This window comes from Chroicocephalus ridibundus, chromosome 5 (assembly GCF_963924245.1).
Source record: "Chroicocephalus ridibundus chromosome 5, bChrRid1.1, whole genome shotgun sequence".
NCBI classification, from domain to species: Eukaryota; Metazoa; Chordata; class Aves; order Charadriiformes; family Laridae; genus Chroicocephalus; species Chroicocephalus ridibundus.
In genome coordinates this window covers 23,674,714-23,691,951 of record NC_086288.1, presented here as the reverse complement: position 1 = coordinate 23,691,951, position 17,238 = coordinate 23,674,714, and the positions used below count along the sequence as shown (strand labels likewise).

The 17,238-nt window shown below is 45.9% G+C and overlaps 1 protein-coding gene across 9 annotated transcripts in view; it reads left to right on the top strand.

Moving 5' to 3' along the window:
• EPHA5 (EPH receptor A5) overlaps positions 1-17,238 on the top strand; it is a 199,650-nt gene that overhangs the window by 151,960 nt on the left and 30,452 nt on the right. For 6 of the 9 annotated variants that reach the window (XM_063337207.1, XM_063337202.1, XM_063337200.1 and 3 more), the window contains 2 exons: positions 9,738-9,803; positions 16,688-16,755. In XM_063337207.1, the coding sequence (XP_063193277.1) occupies positions 9,738-9,803; positions 16,688-16,755 (134 nt within the window). The remainder of the gene's footprint in view (positions 1-9,737; positions 9,804-16,687; positions 16,756-17,238) is intronic. The other 3 variants (XM_063337209.1, XM_063337206.1, XM_063337205.1) reach the window with 1 other exon arrangement.

Below are 17,238 nucleotides of genomic sequence, written 5' to 3'. Positions count from 1 at the left end.
TCACAATGGGCTTTGCTCACAGAGAAAACTTGCTTTCAGGAAAAAGAGAAGAAACCCAGCTGAACGGCCAAACGCCCCAAGTTTTGGTCAGGTCTGAATTTCATTTTTCATATGTAGGACACTAATATGTTCCCCACGTGCTGGTAAATTATACAGAGACGGAGTCTCCCCCACGGAGGCAGATATTCCGCTTCAAACTGTCAAGCGATCCCATTGACTTCTCATGTGCTTAAACATAGGCAAGTGATGAAAGCCTGGGATATACCATCTTTGACAACTCTAATGGAAGTTGATGTAACTTCTTGGGGAACAGGGGATTGTGGTATTGGGGGGAAATCTGGCTTGTATCAGAACCAGTTTGTACTGGGGCACTAAATTTGTGTACCACACAAGGCATTTTTCTTCATACAGTACATGTGCATTTTTGTAATGGCCGTAGTCAAACGATGCAACATCCTTCATCAAAAGCAGTGTGAGGTACATCCATTGATAACGCTGAATTTGTTTTCAGTGCAAAGTAAACATTTATGTTTTTGAGGTACCCATCAGCTTGCTGTTGTTTTTGTGGCACAGGTCTGTCTTAAGCTCGGGTCTAGCAAGGTGTCTGTAAATTACAGGATATTGTTAAGTGTTAAGAGTAGTTACAAGATGCTCACAGAGGAACTGCACTGATACTGAACATATTGGCTGAGGGTCTTATTTCCCAGAGGAGGTAGGATATCAGTCTGCGAACGCAGCATGGTGAAATCGAGCCAGGCTGAGCAGCTCTGTCCCCAGGCATAAGGCATCCATGGAAGGACACAGCTCTTTCCTGTCTCAAAAGGTAAGTGTGCTGCCAGACTCATCTCCACTCAAGGTCAGAGACTGACAGTCTCTTCCAGCTCAGCCATTCGAGCTCCTGTCATCTGCTTTGAGTGACTTGTTGGGCTTCAAAATGGGAAAGTAAATGCTCCTGTCTGCATGAGAAACATGCAGTGATGTGGAGGGGGTGAATGGCTACAGGCCATTCACACCAGGGGCTACAGGAAAGCTGTAGCCAAAAAGACTTGGCTCTGAACACTGTAGGCAGGAGTTCAAGTCTCTCCTTAAAGGCTGGAGGTTTTGAGTGAAATCCCTCCTTGAACAGAGCAGGGGGATATGGACCTTGGCCTCCCCCAGCCTGGATGCGTGCTTCTGTCAATGCACATAGGCAGATGAACACATGGCCACAGGGAAGCTACGGATGTAGCCTGGCACCTCTGCAAGGAGGAGTCTGGGGGGATGAATCACAGGTGGAGGGTTGTATATCCCTATGTGGCTGTGTGGAATCACAGCCGTGTGACAGCCAGCAGCTTCTGCTCTTCCCAGAGTCACTGGCAAGTGCCTGGGACCCCTTTGGGGCGGAGATGCCCTTGCAGGTCTCCTTTTTGCTGCTACCCTCTCTGTTCTGAGCAAGCAGTTGCAAAGCCCGAGCCATTTGTCAGCAGTTCTTGTTAGTTATGTCTTTCTGTCCTTTGCTCTATTGGGCTTTCCGGGATGTGCTTCCTCTTGGCTCTTTATTTCTTGGCATGTTTATAAAAGCCCCCGTCTCCTTTGGCTAGAGTTTTATTGCCACCTCTGCTGCTGCCTTAGTCCTTCTGCCTTGTACTTACACCGCTGTCCATAGACCCCAGGTCAGTTCCAAGTTCCTGGGAGCACCTCCATGGTGCCACACTGGACGTATGGGAAGGGGCAGGCACAGGGAGCTGAGCTCTTAGTCCTTTTTTATCTTTTCAACCCTTCCCCTAAACTGGGAGGAACCCAGTCCCTCAGCCGGAGGCAATGGATAAGCTTCCAGCGCCAAAGTTGGGTCCTTCATTAGAGAATTGGCTTCAAAACCAGAAAGTGTCTTGGCTGCTTTGAGTTCCTGTGAATATTAAAGCCCATCTAGTGCATTGAGTGACTTGCGAGAACAGAAAAATAAACCCCAGATTCCCAGAAAGCTGACAGTAAATTTGAAATTAAACAAAGCAAAACAGAAAAATTGCTCCTGTTTGGAAGAAGCAGAGATGCCACTGAAAGATGTCACTTACGCTGCTTTGCCTTGGATATCATTTTGAGACAATTCATGGAGTGACTCTCCTGCTGTGGCACTGCAGGGACGATAAATGTGTTCCAAGTCATGGGATAATCCCTTTCTGAAGCTGTTAACCTGTTTCTGGAAGACGCTTTCCTCTGTCTTTGGAGTGGTTCTGTTGTTCCAGTGCCTGGTTTCAGGGAGTTAAATTTCCTTTCCTGATTCTTTCCTGTACTTGCTTTTAGAAAAACAGACATTTTGAACTCCAGGAGTTGCTCCAGCTGCAGTCACCACTGCTTTCCACGCCAAGCAAGCTGTGCAAAGCCCAGACTCATTCTTTTCTGCTAATGTAGGAGAGCAGGTACTTCCCAGCAGCAAAGCAAAGGAGAAAGGCCCTCTTGCTGTGCAGCACTGAGGACGTAGCCTGGCCAGCTCCTGCAAACAGGCTCCTCATTACTGGCTCTGTGGTGCTCGCAGGCTCCCTGGGAGTTCCTGGGCACCTCAGAATTAGGGTATTCCTCCCTAGGACGCTTAATGGCGTCTCTTTGCGCCTATCCTCCCAAGTGCCAGGCTGAAGCGAGCAGGGGCTTGGGAGAAGTCCTGCAGTGGGAAGGGGATGTCCTCCTGCTCTCGGCAGCTCGGAAAGTAGTTTCCCAGGTGTAGGACTCAGGAGTTTGCTGGGCTCTGCAGTCTTTTTATTTTCTGCTAGGTCCCCGGAGGCAGACATTTCCACACCTCTTCCCCTTTTTCTTTTTTTGCTTTCAAGTATCTCTGCAGTTTTCTCTCTTCTTTTGAACGAATGTAAGTAACAGCTTGGCATTTTCCGTTGGCAGCTGGCCCTAAACCAAAGGTCAGCTGAACGATAGTCACGGTGGCATTTCCACATGCCAGCGTCCATCTGTGGAAACGCGCTTTGTGTCTGAAGCTGCAGGTTCCTGGGAATTTGAAACTAAATGCGCTTTGCCCTGAACAATTAAGCTGCATTTCAGAGCTGATTTACTTGCAGATGCTCCAGAAAACTCTTCCTGTAAATAATGTGTCCTCTGACCAAGGTCATAAATGCCAAGCAAAATAGCTGATCACTTTTTAAAGTTATCCTGCTCTTTGAATCAAGGACGTATTAATAATATAACGATCAGGATTACAAATCAAAGAGATTCACTAAATCAGACTGTAGTTGTCTCAGCAAAAAAAGAGAAGTGGATTGAAAATCTATTATTAAACCAGCTACAAGCATTGAATTAAAGAACACGGAGTTGTTATTATCTTTGTTTTGTTAGGATTATGTGTTCTTCTTGAAAGCGCAATGCATTTTACAGATAGAGCAAGGCTATAAATTTTGCTTTCCTAGGAATACTTGAATTAGATGCTGCTTGGCATCGTTGTTCCTGATTGAAGCATATATATTAAGCTAAAATCATTACAGACTTTTATTTTACAGTCTGTGTTGGACAATGCCAGTCACAAAGATCTTTGTGCTCCGTTTTGCAAGGAGCAATAAGGTGCTGCAGTCATTTTTGTGGTGTCAGCCCTTTCTTCCTACAAACCAAGGTAGGAAGCCAGGTTTGCATCAGCCTGGGAAGGAGACCCAGTGTTCCAGAGCAGTCCCCCCTCTTTTGTCCTTCAAACCAAGCCCTGTTTGCAACACTGATGGGGTCTTAGGTTGAGTGTTAAGAGACTGCTGGTCCCTCCGGTCCCCGAGGCATTTGAGCTTTGTAGCACTAAGCAAAGGCATGGGCTTTCACAGGGTAAAATGGGGATGCTATTAGGTCAATACCATGCATGTTCGCAAAAGCTGCTCAAAATAACTAAGAAGTGTACTGTGCATCTGCATTTATAGCTGTCTACCCATTATGGATGACCTTTCCATTTCAAGTGATCTTCCAAAAACCAGAGGGAGCTTTTTATAGAACTTATGAAAAAAATATATTGGAAGCAACAAAAAAACTGCCCCTCGCCCTGTGTCATGCATATATAGAAAGTCTCTTTCTGGCAAGGAACTAGCCTTCAAAAGACAAAGCAAAGACAAATCTTGCCACCTGGGTATTGGCAATTAGAGGCTTCTGCACCAGAGTATCCATCCTTGACCTTAGCTGATTTAGACTTTTAAATATCAGCCCCTGCGGTGGCAGAGGGCTACTTTCTGGACACAAATATGTGCATCTTGTTAAAAAGTGACTTTCAGGGAGTAGAGAGGGTGAAGGGATTATGGTGTATATCCTAGGTCCTGAGCCAGTGTTTGCAACCTTCCGTGATGGGGAAGGTCAAAATGGATGAATTTTTCCACACACCCACCCCCCCATCCTATTTTCCAAGATGTGTCAGGGCTTAAAATAGTTTGCTTTTTTGATATGTCCGTAGGAAACGGGAGACAGTTTGTAGATAACGTTTTTCATAGAGAAAATTTTTCCAGCATGAGTCACAATTTTTGTTAGTTGTGACTTTTTAAAGGATTTTTATCTCTACATTCTTGTCTGCTTTTCCTTCTTCCTACAGGACATTGTCTCTCATGATTTATAGCCACTTCATGATGCTGCCTACTGCCAAATATTCCCTGCAATTCACCTGACAAGAGGAAGGATTTTGTTGGAGAAGTTATTGCTCTGCCAAGTCAAAATTCCCATCCACCAAGAGCAGGCAGGGTCTGGTCCCACTTCTGTTCGGGTCAAGGTTTTTACTACTTCCGTCATGTTAACAGCCTCTTTCCTCTTTGGCAGTATGTTTTCCCAGAGAGGACCGTTAGCTGTATTGGTATACAGGATCTCTCTGAATAAAAAAAAGTGCTCCAGTGCACCCTTCTGCACAGCGTGATGTCTTCCCAGGGCCGGTGTGGAAACCTGCTGCATGTAGTCCCTATCTGTAGCAGCCTGCCTAGGTCAGTGTGGCAAGTTTGGCTGCTCTGACACCTTTTTTCTTTTTTATTCTAAACACTTTTTGGCTTAGTCCTTCTGTGCAAACACATCGGGCTCTGCAAGGCACTCTGAGCTGCTGCAGTTTCAAGGAGGGTTTAGGGACCTAAGCTAATCTGTCTTCAGATGACTTTGGCCCAGACAGGAGGTGAGAGTTGACCAAATCCGTAATTAAGCTCCAAGCCCATGAGGCATTGCCCTTAAGAGCATCGTTTCTGAGTTATTCTGGCAGCAGCCAAGGGAACAGGGCAGGAGGACCATCATGAACAGATAAGAGGCTGGTGTAAGCTTTATTTGAGCAGGGGAAATGTGGGGCAGTGAAGCAGTCAGTGATGAAAGCTCCTCGCCTTCATTCAGATGATGCATTTGATAGCATTGTGCAAGTCCTGTTTCCACTTCAAAAAGGGAACTGGGCTGCCCTTCAAGCTGAAAATGGAGCTTGCCTTCAGTGGTAGCAGCTCTAGGCTCCTGCTGAGCAATGAGGAAAGCCCATGCATACATGGTGTTTTCAGGTGAGGTTTTACAGTGTCTTCTCTTGTCTGTGGAGTGAGTAGAGGATGAAGAAAACCAGACTGCCGTCCCTCTGCACTTCTGAATATGTGGATGTTTCATCTTTGGATGCTAGAAATAGGAAGCATGACCTCTCCTGGGGGCATGCCATGTTGCAGCACGTGGCCTCTTACCTAGAAAAAAGGTTACCAGTGCTTTCTTACGGCTTAGACAGAGGTCTTTCCAAGTGCAGTTCCTTTCCCTGGAAGTATTGCTCTCCTTTTCCATAGTGATTGAATAGATCATAGAATCATAGAATTGTTAGGGTTAGAAGGGACCTTAAAGATCATCTCGTTCCAACCCCCCTGCCATGGGCAAGAACACCTCCCATTAGATCAGGTTGCTCAGAGCCCCATCCAACCTGGCCTTGAACACTTCCAGGGATGGGGCTTCCACCACCTCTCTGGGCAACCTGTTCCAGTGTCTCACCACCCTCATGGTGAAGAACTTCTTCTCAACGTCCAATCTGAATCGACCCATCTCTAGTTTTAATCCACTCCCTCTAGTCCTACCATTACCCGACATCCTAAAAAGTCCCTCACCAGCTTTCTTGTAGGCCCCCTTAAGATGCTGGTAGGCCACTATAAGGTCTCCTCAGAGCCTTCTTTTCTCCAGACTGAACAACCCCAACTCTCTCAGTCTGTCTTCATAGGAGAGGTGCTCCAGCCCTCTGATCATCCTTGTGGCCCTTCTCTGGACACGTTCCAGCACATCCATATCCCTCTTGTATTAGGGGCTCCAGAATTGGATGCAGTAAATGTCAATTAGATGTCATCTCCTTGCGTTTCTGCATTCCCAGTTATTCTCAAACAGTGCAGAGATGCGCTTTAACATGTGAACTAGGTATAGCTCAGCAGTTAGAGGAGGTGACTCCTTAAACATTCGTATAGTTCTGGGCAAAGTAGGAATATAGCTTACAGTGCTGTAGTGCTGCTCCTCTGATGTTTGAAGCAAGCACACTGACTCACGAGGTGCGAGGTGTAGTGCTAGCCTTCTGACCTGGAGATGCAGGAAGCAATCATTGCCATCGCTCAAGGCTGCATGAAGGATTAGAAAAATCTTCCCAGGCACACTCAAGTATTTCAGTGTCTAATTGCAAGCCTCTGAAGAACATCCCATTAGAGCAGCTTATTAAAAGCAACAAACGAGGCTTTCATTTATCATGACTCCAAGACTTCAACTTATAACTCTCAAAAGCCGCAGCTATATACGGCAGAGCCTCTCTGAGATCTATCTAGCCACTAGAAATGTAGTTTAATTCTGAATGCTCTCTGGGTCATCTGCAGACTTGTGGTAAATTAATTACATTGATTGCAGGCACAGTTGTTGGGGCCCATCATATATATACATTTCATTAACAAAGCATGTAGCCCAGGGTTTGAAATGATGCCAAGGGTGTTGATAAGTCCTCCTAGCACAGGTTTATTAAAGTTAGCTCTCTGGACAGTTGAGTTTGCAAACCACACAGGCATTGCAGGGGTCACCTTTGCCAGAACTGGAGGAGCGTCAGCTTTGTGTGCCTACCGAAAGCGGTAGAGTTGGTCTAGCCAAGAAGCAGGGCGGTGCCAGTAGGCCACGGAGGTCCAGGAGGTGCCACTGCAGCTCCAGGCTCCTCTGCGCTGTCTCTGCCCATCTGCAGCCCTTTCCTTGAAGCCAGGGCTCAAAGCAGAAGTCACACCTTGTTTCAAGCCAGCTTGGCTTTTGGAGACACAGCCCCCTCAGCGCCTCATTCTTTCCCAGCGAAGGAGATTTAACACTGCAGGTGTTCTCTCAATAACCTTCACCGTTCTGTTGACGTGTCATCAGTTAACCTGCAGCAGATTGGAGGGGCTCCTGACTGCCCGCTGGAGTCAGGGGCAGCCCCCACAAGCACTCCTCATAGTCTGCTGGTTGATTCAGTGAGGCCGGAGGAGACTGTGCAGATAATTTTGATGTATACGGTGCTCAGTTCAACTCTGACTGCTCCCTGACACAGGTCAGCTTGCTGGCTGAAGATCTTAAAACCCTGGAGAGGCCTGGGTGTATTTCATTGCGTGGCAATCTCTTATCCTGCCACAGCATTTGATCTTGTCTGGAAAGCATTTCATTTCAGCTCCTCAGTTTCTAGACCGAGAAAGCCTTGCATGGAGCAAGGAGACAGGGAAACTGCCCCTCCTAGAAGCCATTGGCACCCAAACACTGTGGCCATGAGGGCACAGCAGGTTTGCTGGAGCTTAACATCCAGCTTTATTTGCCTTGGTATTTTTATATTCTGAAGTTTATCTGCCAAATCAAGCCATCCAGACATCCTTTTAACATAAGCAGTAATAAATTTTCCTTTATCCTAACTCTTCAAGCCAGGTAGTCCATTGACTTACCTATCCAAGTGCTCCTGGAACTAGAAAGTGAACTTTGTTGTCTGCTGATCCAGTTCAGTTTGTTTCCAAGAGCTTTAGACTTCCCCTGATGTTATACCTCAGAGAATGTTGACCCTAAGCGCACAGAGTGATGTGACGGGTGTGCAGGAGGCTGCATTGAGGCATATTTCCCTTGCATTTGAGCATTTTTTTCCTCCCCATAGAGGGAACAAGTGAGTTCTGAAGCACTCTGCATTCAGTGCAGGGAACTGATTTTGTCTTGGAGCAGACCAGTGGCTGATGAGGTGCCCAAAGAGTTGTCTTTGTTTAGGCAAACAGCAAACTCTTTTCATTTTAGGGAAGTGGTTGCTTTTCAGATTGTTTCAAAAACCGTGACTTTGCATGCTGATCGGCGTGGGAAGGTCTGGTGGCAACAACTCTTAGAAAATTCCTGAGGGGAGAGGGCCTCCAAGCCAAAATGTAAGCTAAGTCACCACAGCCACAGTGATCTTCCGGAGATGAACCAATTCCCTGTGCTTAAATCCTCCGAGGTTAAACCCAGAAAATGGCAAATTTGACTCAAAAAATATAATGCTTGGGTTCCCTTTGTTTGGTTTTGGACCTCTGGTGTTAACTTGGATCAACGGAGAGGTTTAGTGAAGGCTAAGCTGCTCCCATATTACTATGACTGCACAAGCTGGGGCATTATGAAAATACAAAATATTGTCAATTATAGTAAAAAAATACTGGCATCACTGTTTAGAAAATGTTAGCAAGTTGTTTTGCTGATGCAAAGGGAGCTTAGAGAGCCATTCTTCACCAGTTCTAATTTAAGTAAGCACATAATCCAGTATATAATTCTGTAAATCATTGCATGCCTGAAGTTATTTTGCATCATAATTTAAGGCGGTGCAGTTGCAGAATGTTAATTTTGTCTAAATAGGCTACTTTAATGTGTTCAGGCATTGTAAGTTATACTTTATAAAAGTCTGATGGGCACAATTTTTTTTTTTCCGAGAATGACATGTTATGATGATTTGAGCAGAAATGATGAGTGAGATCTTCAGCTGACTTTAACCGGAGTATGTCTGCACCACTGGGCTCCTGCTTGTATATCACACTGAAGTTCTTCCTGTTGTTTCTTCTGCACTGTGTTCTTTTTCAGGATGAATTACCTTAATAGATTTGGTAACAGAAAAAATGTCCATGCAAGTTCTCTGACAAGGAGAAGGGGCAATTACTGAGCTGCAGCCAGCCTCGGGTTACGGACTGATGCCAGGAAAACCCATACTCGGGTTAGACTAGAGTAATGGTGTGGTGGCTTTCAAAAGCAAGCTGTGGACACACACAGTGCCTTTCAGCTCAACATGTTTTGAGTTTATTTAGGCTGAATGCTCTCACTCGACTCATAAGGTCCTGCTTCTGCAGATGCGTAATGCATGTGCAAAGCTTCACTGATACCAGGAGACCCAGAAAGGGCTGTATGAGTTACGTACATGCATAAGGGTCTGCAAAAGCGGGGGTCACATTCATCCAGTGCTTTTTTTTTTTTAAAGGAAATTGTAACTGTACCGCACACACGCTTGTGGAAAAAGTCACTTTCCCTGCTCCAAGGCAGGTGCTTAAGTTTAAGCACATGGGTGGCCCCATTAATCTTAACAGTGGTACTCAAGTACGGGAAGCACATGGTTAATTGCTTTGCAGGACCAGGATCTACATGGTCTCCCCAAGGCGTTTTTTCCCAACAGTAGCACATGCCATGAAGTTCTTGCAGCCCAAGGTGTTAAGATCCAAATAATAATTGCAATAAGAAGGAAGAAGTGCATATAAAAATGTTCCAAATGTATTTGCACCTTGCCAGGGCGGTGGGATTATTCCTTATCCTGGGCCTTTTTGTTTGCTTTTCAGTTGCTGCGATCATGGCTGTGGGTGGGCTTCTTCTCTCCGTGCTGTTGCCTATCCGAGCCTAACATGGTCAGTGTTCCCACCCGTGCTAGCTCCTATTTCGTGTCCTCCCTCCATGTTTTCTGTGCACAGTCTGCCTCTCCCTCCCTTTCTTGTATTGGCCTGGAAATCGCTTTCTCATCCGACCTCTGCACCGAGCTTGTCTCTCTCAGCAACTGGAAATAGCGTGCCCCGAAGCAGAGTGTGTCTCCAGGAAGAGCAGAGGTCCCAGGGAAAAAAAAAACCTGATATGTAATGCTGTGATCGATCCGGACACCACACCAGCAATGTCATGTGTCATAATAAAATATCACGTGTGCTGGACACTTCATCAAGTTCTGCCTCTTGTCACCAAAAAGGGCCGGGGGAGGTAATTTGCCCCCAGAAAGAAGGCAGGGAGCAGGCAGGAGTGGAAAGGTATTTAGTGGCATGTAACATGCATGTCAGTGAAACGAACTGTATGTCATTGACATACATGTCCATGTATGACATACACAGCAATGACATGATGCTGTTTGCCAATGATATGCTCCAGCAGTGTTGGACATATCTCTGTGAGAGCTGCGTGTCCGTGCTGCATGCTCCCTCATCTGCCACCATCTGGGCTGCCTCACCAGTTCCTGCTCTCTTGTACTCTCCCCTCTGTTCTAACTTACCAAAAGAGAGGTGACTTTAATTTCTGATGGTTTGACTGGACGCGAGTTGAGGTGCTCCCTGAAGGGAATGCATTTTAGGTCTCTGAATCAGCTGCAATCTGTGCAGGCAGAGATCTTCCTAAGCCTCCTAGGAGACTCATGGAATCACCGTCCCCATCAGATAGCTGCTTGAGACCACAGGAGTGCTGAGACATCCCGCGTGTGTTGTTAAACTGGGAAGGTTTTGCAGCATAGCTGGGCAAGAGGTGTGAAACTCTTCTACTGTGTTTTCTGAGGGGATGCTGTATGAGGCTTTGTATGGTGGTAGCTGGGTCATGGTGCAGTCCCTGCCTGCGGGGCACAGCAGTCACCAGGGTGGACTGGTTTTGGGTCCTCTAGTGCTGTATGTTGGCTCTGACAGAGGCCTGAACCAGGGAGGAGTTTGCAAATGCAAATCCCAAAGGCCCTAAAGCAGGAGGCACTTTTTTTTTTCCCTGTGGGAGTGTTTTTAAGTTGTTCTTTGTGACTTTTGAGTGCTTAAGAGCAGTGTTAGTAAGCAAAGCTGCTCAGCTCAAAGTGTTTGGCTGCAAAATGCCCTTTTGGTACGTGTGTTTGTTCCTGCAAGCCACCGATTTGGCAATGATTGCACTAAAAGAAAACCTCTTGGTTCTTCTGTTGTCTGTCGCACCTGTGCCACCAGTGCCCAAGCAGTCCCTCGCTGGGAGTCATGCTTCAAATGTCCTCAGCAAGGCCCCCAACTAGAGAGTGGCAGTAATGGAAAAGTACTTCTCAGAGGAGGCTGGGAATGGACTGGATGGCTGTGAAGAAGAGAGACACATAGGGAAAATTTGGCTGACTTTGAAAACACCCTCTTCAGGTTTCCTCCTAAGCTGTGGAGAGACTAATGTGGCAGCAAGCTGGGAGGGGGAAATGGGAAAAGTGACTTGAAGGCACAGGCGCTGTCAGCTGTGCTATGGCAAGGCACGACAACCTCTTTAGAGAGATTTATGGAGATCACTTCAGAGAGAGCTTCCTGCGAGAGGGGGAAACGGTATCTTGTTTAAATTATTTTTAATTGTTCTGGTGGTGGTTTAGGAAAGCAGGGAGTCATTCAGTGTGAAGTCAAGGAAAAACTAAAGGCTAAAAATACCACCACTGGAATTGTGAAACTTCCTTTGTAAGGCGTCCAAGTTAATCGAGGTCAAAGGTAGGATTGCGCTGTGTAGAGGGGGGCAGCAGTGGCTGGGAAAGCAACTGAGAAGTCGATGAGCCTGCAACCCTTAGGAAGGGAACCTGCCCTGGTTCCTCTCAGGCCAGTCCTCTGGTGGATCTGTGAACTGAGACGAAGGTCTTAGCTTGTCATCTCAAGACCTTTTACTGCTCTTTTGATCCTGTTCTCCAAATTATAGGGCTTTGAGAGTAGATAGAGGAGTTGAGTGAGTCAGATTCCTAGCCTACATGGGTTGCTCCAAGTTACTCCAGGTGAAAAATTTGGTCCAGTGCAATGGAAGTAACTCACTACAGACATCAAAAAAGCAGGAGGAAAGCGAACAGAAAAATGGGAAACAAATTCCAGTATAAAAGCTGTTAGTTTTACACTAATCCTTTGAGTATTCCATGGTTTTGTGATACTGAATATATTCTAGGACTGCAAGCAGCAAAGGCGAACGCTGAACATGGACCAACATCACTAGAGGTAGACTTTTGCCCCTGGTTCTCAGTATCAGTGTTGTTTATCCAGGATGAAACTATTGTCTAAACAAGTTATTGTCTCCACACATGAGCTGAGGCGACAGGATCTTGGCTAGATGGACGGATCTGTGTTTGTTCCTCCGGGTGGAACACAGTCCTGCCTTGTAGCACGTATGCAGCCTTATTGCTTTAACATCTTGGAATAAATAGTCTGAAATGAGAACTTACCCCATGTAAGCAACAACCTTGCAGTTCTCCAGACCTCCTGTAAAATGACAGCTCGAGATGGGTTGGATGCATTCCTCAAAGTTGATTTGTTGTAAACGATGTGCTTCTGAGTGAAGATCTCACCCCTGAAAAGCAAGTGGCATTTTGTCTCTGTTTCAGAGAAGCGCACAGAGTTCATTTATCTCCTATTTAGGAGATTAAATACATGTATAAATCTCTGCAGGACTGGGATGGGAGATTGCATGCTGCTTCAGGGCACAAGCCATTCGATGGTACTGACTGCACCTAGTGAGGGGAGGTCCCTTTCCTCATCGGGGATGTCTAAATGCTGTCCCCATGTGCATTTCTAGTAATACCTTGTCTGTGTGCTGAAATGCTTTGGCCCGTGCCTGTAAAAAAAATACATAAAGACTCTCCTACATCACTGCTTAGGGCTTGGATGTCCAAGGTCCAGCTACATAGTCCCCTGACTGTGGCCTGCCTGGGTTGTGACTAGAGTGGTAGCCCCAGCTGGGGAGACGGAAACTCCTTCCCTTGGTCATTCTGTGGTTTTGGGGGATGCCTCAGGTGGCTGAGGGGTTGCAAACCACCCAGCAAGGGCACCCCGAAGCACAAGGTCACATGCAAAGTATCTCCCATCGGTCCAGGGAGAGCAAGCATCTTCCTGCCTCGTTTCTTGAAGGATTTTTCTCCGTGAATTGGCTTCTGCTATGAGAGGCAGTGGGCATTGCTTTCCCAGCTGGATTCTTCATCTTTCTACCTGTCCGTTTTATATTTTATAAACCTATATAGGGATCATTTTACAACTTCACTTTTATAATCTGCCCCATAAATATTTTACAAGCTGCCTGCCAATCTGCAAGTAGTTTTTAAATAAGACATGATGCCTTAAGAATATTTAAAGTCTTCACTTTTTTTTCCTCTGATACTTTTATTGAAAAACACAGAGCCGTGCAAGGAAGACATCTGCTTTCTAGATACAGAAACTGGGACAAATCCACAACAGGAGTAAATGAGTTGAGATTCAGGTGTGCTGCTGAATTATGTTAACTCTTTGGCTGAGTGTCTCCAGCTCAGTGGGAGAGGAAGCGAGCATCACAATCTTTATGCTTTTGCTGTATGTCATATAGAAAATATATAGGAAATCTATGGTTTGTACAGTGACAATAAACTAGAGAATGAGTCTTCCATCAGGAGGCTTTTGACTCACAGATTTTCCAATAAATGTTAAGAGCAAATGCAAGTGCAGAAATGGATTATTTTGCAAACAAGAGGGAGCTTTTTCTGCCCCCAAAATATATTGCAAAGCCACGATATTTAGATACTTTTACCTGCCAGTAAGATTCACGTAGTGAATCAGGACTGTTAACCTGAAAGAGCAGATTTTTGTTGGATTTAGTTGGGGAAGAAAGGAGGAAAAAACTGCTTGTGTGTGTTATTTAAAGCATCTGAAGGTCAAGAAGGGAAGAAGTGCAGTTTAGCCCCAGTCGGTGTGTACATGGCACGTTTCTCTGGGTAGTTTAAGAAAGCGAGCATGTGAAGGGCACAAGTGATCGCAACAGGCAGGTTTTGCAGTAATTTTTGTTAGTGATGCCCAACTGTTGCTTGACAGTCGCAGTCCACTAGCTGCCATTTCACTTTGGCATGTCCTGTCGAGGCTTGTTTTAACGATGCATTGAGGGTCCCAGAGCCAGATTTTGTAGGCTAATGTGACGAGCTGCTGTATGTGTTACTCAGCTTGAGAGAGGAGGACAGCCAGAGCCAACTGGTTTGCATTGGCCCTTTGAGTGCGTCCCTGGGCAGTAAAACATGGACCGTTGTGCATCAAGGTGTACATGGATCACTGGACGCAAGCGATGGCATGTTCCCCATTTCTCTTTCCTCCCCCTTCATGGTCGAAGAATCAGGAGGTGCAGGCAGTGAAAAGGATAATGTTAGAAAAGCTTTTTTATAGGTGAAGTGCTCCAAGCCTGAGGAAGAGATGAGGGCATTTGCTCTGAAAGGTGAACAGAAGAAATCTTGTATATGTGCATTTGGTAGAAGGATGAATTGAAACTTTTGTGTATTTTTAAGAGGAAAATTGAGTTATATGGCTGAATCCAGAAAATCACTTTTGCAGAAAGCTGCTGTAACTTTTGGCAACTTGCAGCAAAAAAAGTTGGGGTTGCCAGAAGTGGGAATTGATGCTGATATTCGTATCTCTAGTTTATATACTTAAAGAGGGGGAGGCAGTATGACGAAGAAGGAGAAGAATGCATTTTCACCCAAAGATTGTGAACACTAAAATGCACTTTGAAATGACTCTTACTCCCAGGGTCTCCGCGTACACCTAGTGCTCAGTTTTTGAGTTAAGTAGGCAGGATCCCATCTCAGGAAATGGCACTGCTGCTGCTAGAGCAAGGTGATGAGCATCGGCAGGCAGACAACTGAGCCATGTCTCCAGGCACCTCATTGCTGCTCTCGTGGAGCATGATGGTCTCGGTTTGGTCGCTGCTGCTGAAAATGCACCCTGCATGGATAACCTGGCTGTTTATCAAGTGTGACCTGTTTATCTCCCTGCCTGTGCCCCTGGACAGTCCCCTGTCAGCCTCCCCCCTTGTCTTCTGCACCTTGTCTCAATCCATTCCCCTGCACTTGCACAACCTTTGCAGTCTTTTTTTTCCTCCTCTTTGCTTGGCACAGGTCTCCCCTTCTCCCCAAGGTAAGCTTATGTGCCTGCTCCCCTTCCCCAGAGTAACCCTGGGAGCTCATGTTGCTTTTCCTCTCCTCGACCCTCTGGTGTCCAGCTCTGCTGGGGCCAGCTCAGCTGTGGTGCGTGCCTCCCCTCGTACTGGGGCTTTTGTTTGTAATCATGATAGTTTCACAAATCCAGTGCCAAAATTCTATAGCCAAAAGGCTGCTTGGCCCCTTGCAACTAGGCAGACAGCAGTTCCCTGTAATAGGACTTCATGCTGAGGGCATGTTTCATGCAGATGCCTATTACTGCCTCCTCCTAATTGCAGTTTTGTTTCTGCTAATCATATGCTCCTCCTTGCTGTGAATGATGCTGGAGTTCTCACATCTCCCTGTCTCAAAAATCGTGGGCAATAGAAGAGAAGGCTCCAAGTTTCTTGGCTTTAAGGGGCTCCTTGGTAACCTGAGGCTTTCTTCGAGGTGTGCCAGTTGGCGATCCCGTTGTGCGCTGGCTGGTTTGCAGGTGTTGGTTTCAGGTTTTTCGCTCTACCAAGCAGTGTCCCTGTGTCTCATGTGCATGCAGTTTGCTTTAAGGATGATCTAGTTCCTGTATCCAGTTACCATGTCAGGCTCTTGGAAAGACTGGCATATATATGTGCATCATACATACCTCATCCCATACTTTTAAATGTGTATAAATATATGTGTGTATATAGCAGTTCTCCTTGCCTATGCAGTTACCCTATAGCTTCCTAAGTGGTTGTCTAAGTGAAGCAGGTCTCAGAGATGCCACCAACGCAGCCAATTAATACTAATGCAGTAACATCACCTAGAGAACCAGCAAGAAGGGTGAGGGACGAGTCAGGCTTATAGGAGAATGCCCTGGGGGAGGTGTGACTCCCATATGGCTGCGGTTGCAACTCCATGGTGGGATTCAGCATCCTTGCACTGCCTGGTGCTAACATGGGAGCAAGACAGATCAGGAAGTGGCTGCGCGCCTTCTTCCATCTTTATTGCTGCTGGGCAGAGGGGATTGCATGAATGGTAGCTACCTCGGGACAGGAGATGTGCAGGAAACCCCATCAGAGCCGGGAATACACAGAAGACCCTTGAAGGCAGTGAGGCAACAGGTTTTGAGGTTTTTTAACCCATCATTTTGCATGTGTATAAGGTGTTAATGTTTACACAAGGCTGTTTTCTAAAGTATGAAAATTTAAAGCTGTGCAAGTGCCCAAATGAAAATTTAAAGTTGTACAAATACCCAGTGGATGAAGGGGAGCATACAATACATACAACATGGTGCCTGCAAAAGCTCTGCGGTCCACGAGATCTTGCCTCTGCAGTTCTACTATTTCATCCCATTCCCCTTCCATCGTCCTTCCTGTTCTTGCTTTTTTTTTTTGTCTTAATAATAGCTAAATTACATGTATTTTAGAGTGGAGTTTTTCAGAAACATCTGTGGGATTTGGAAGCACAAGTCCAATTCAAAATTAGTGGGCCTTGGGCCCTGACTCCCGTCAGGGAAATTGCAAGTAGTTTGATGAGCTAAAACTGGGACAGCAGCAATACAGCCGCTAGAGAGGCTGGATTCGTTGCTGCTCTGTGTTTTTGTGTTTTGTGTGATTTGAAGTAAAGAGCAGGGTTCTACCATACCAGAGACAAAAATGCCCGTTTGTTTTTTTTCAGGCGATGTGGCTATAGCAAGGCTAAACAAGATCCAGAAGAAGAAAAGATGCATTTTCATAATGGCCACAGTGAGTAAAGATCAAATACGCGTATATGTTTTTGGCTCTCTGTAGTAACGAGAAATACAAGTGAGAGGTTGTTTTTTTAAAAAAAAAAAACAAAAACAAAAACAAAAAAACCAAAAAAAAAAACCAAAACCAAAAAACCCCAAAATATCTGGTTTTGCTGGTCATTCACAGAAGAATTCAGTTTGTTCTGTTATTCGTAAGTCCCCATCTGCCCCTGCTCCAGTCCCTGCGGAGGACTGAAATTTTCAATAGTCCTTATTTGTGCCCAGCTATTCACACCTGTACGTTTGCAGCAGATCTCTCGAGCAAGCCTGTTCTGTTCCTCTGTCTTTGCTGTGTGACCCAAGGTGGTATTAATTTTGCTTGTCCGGCACATAACAACTCCACATTTTTGTGGTCTGGATGCCGCAGTCCAGAATACCTGATTGAAACTCTTGGTCCACCCCAGCCAGCTGTGAGGACCGATCTCACAGCTACTCTTTG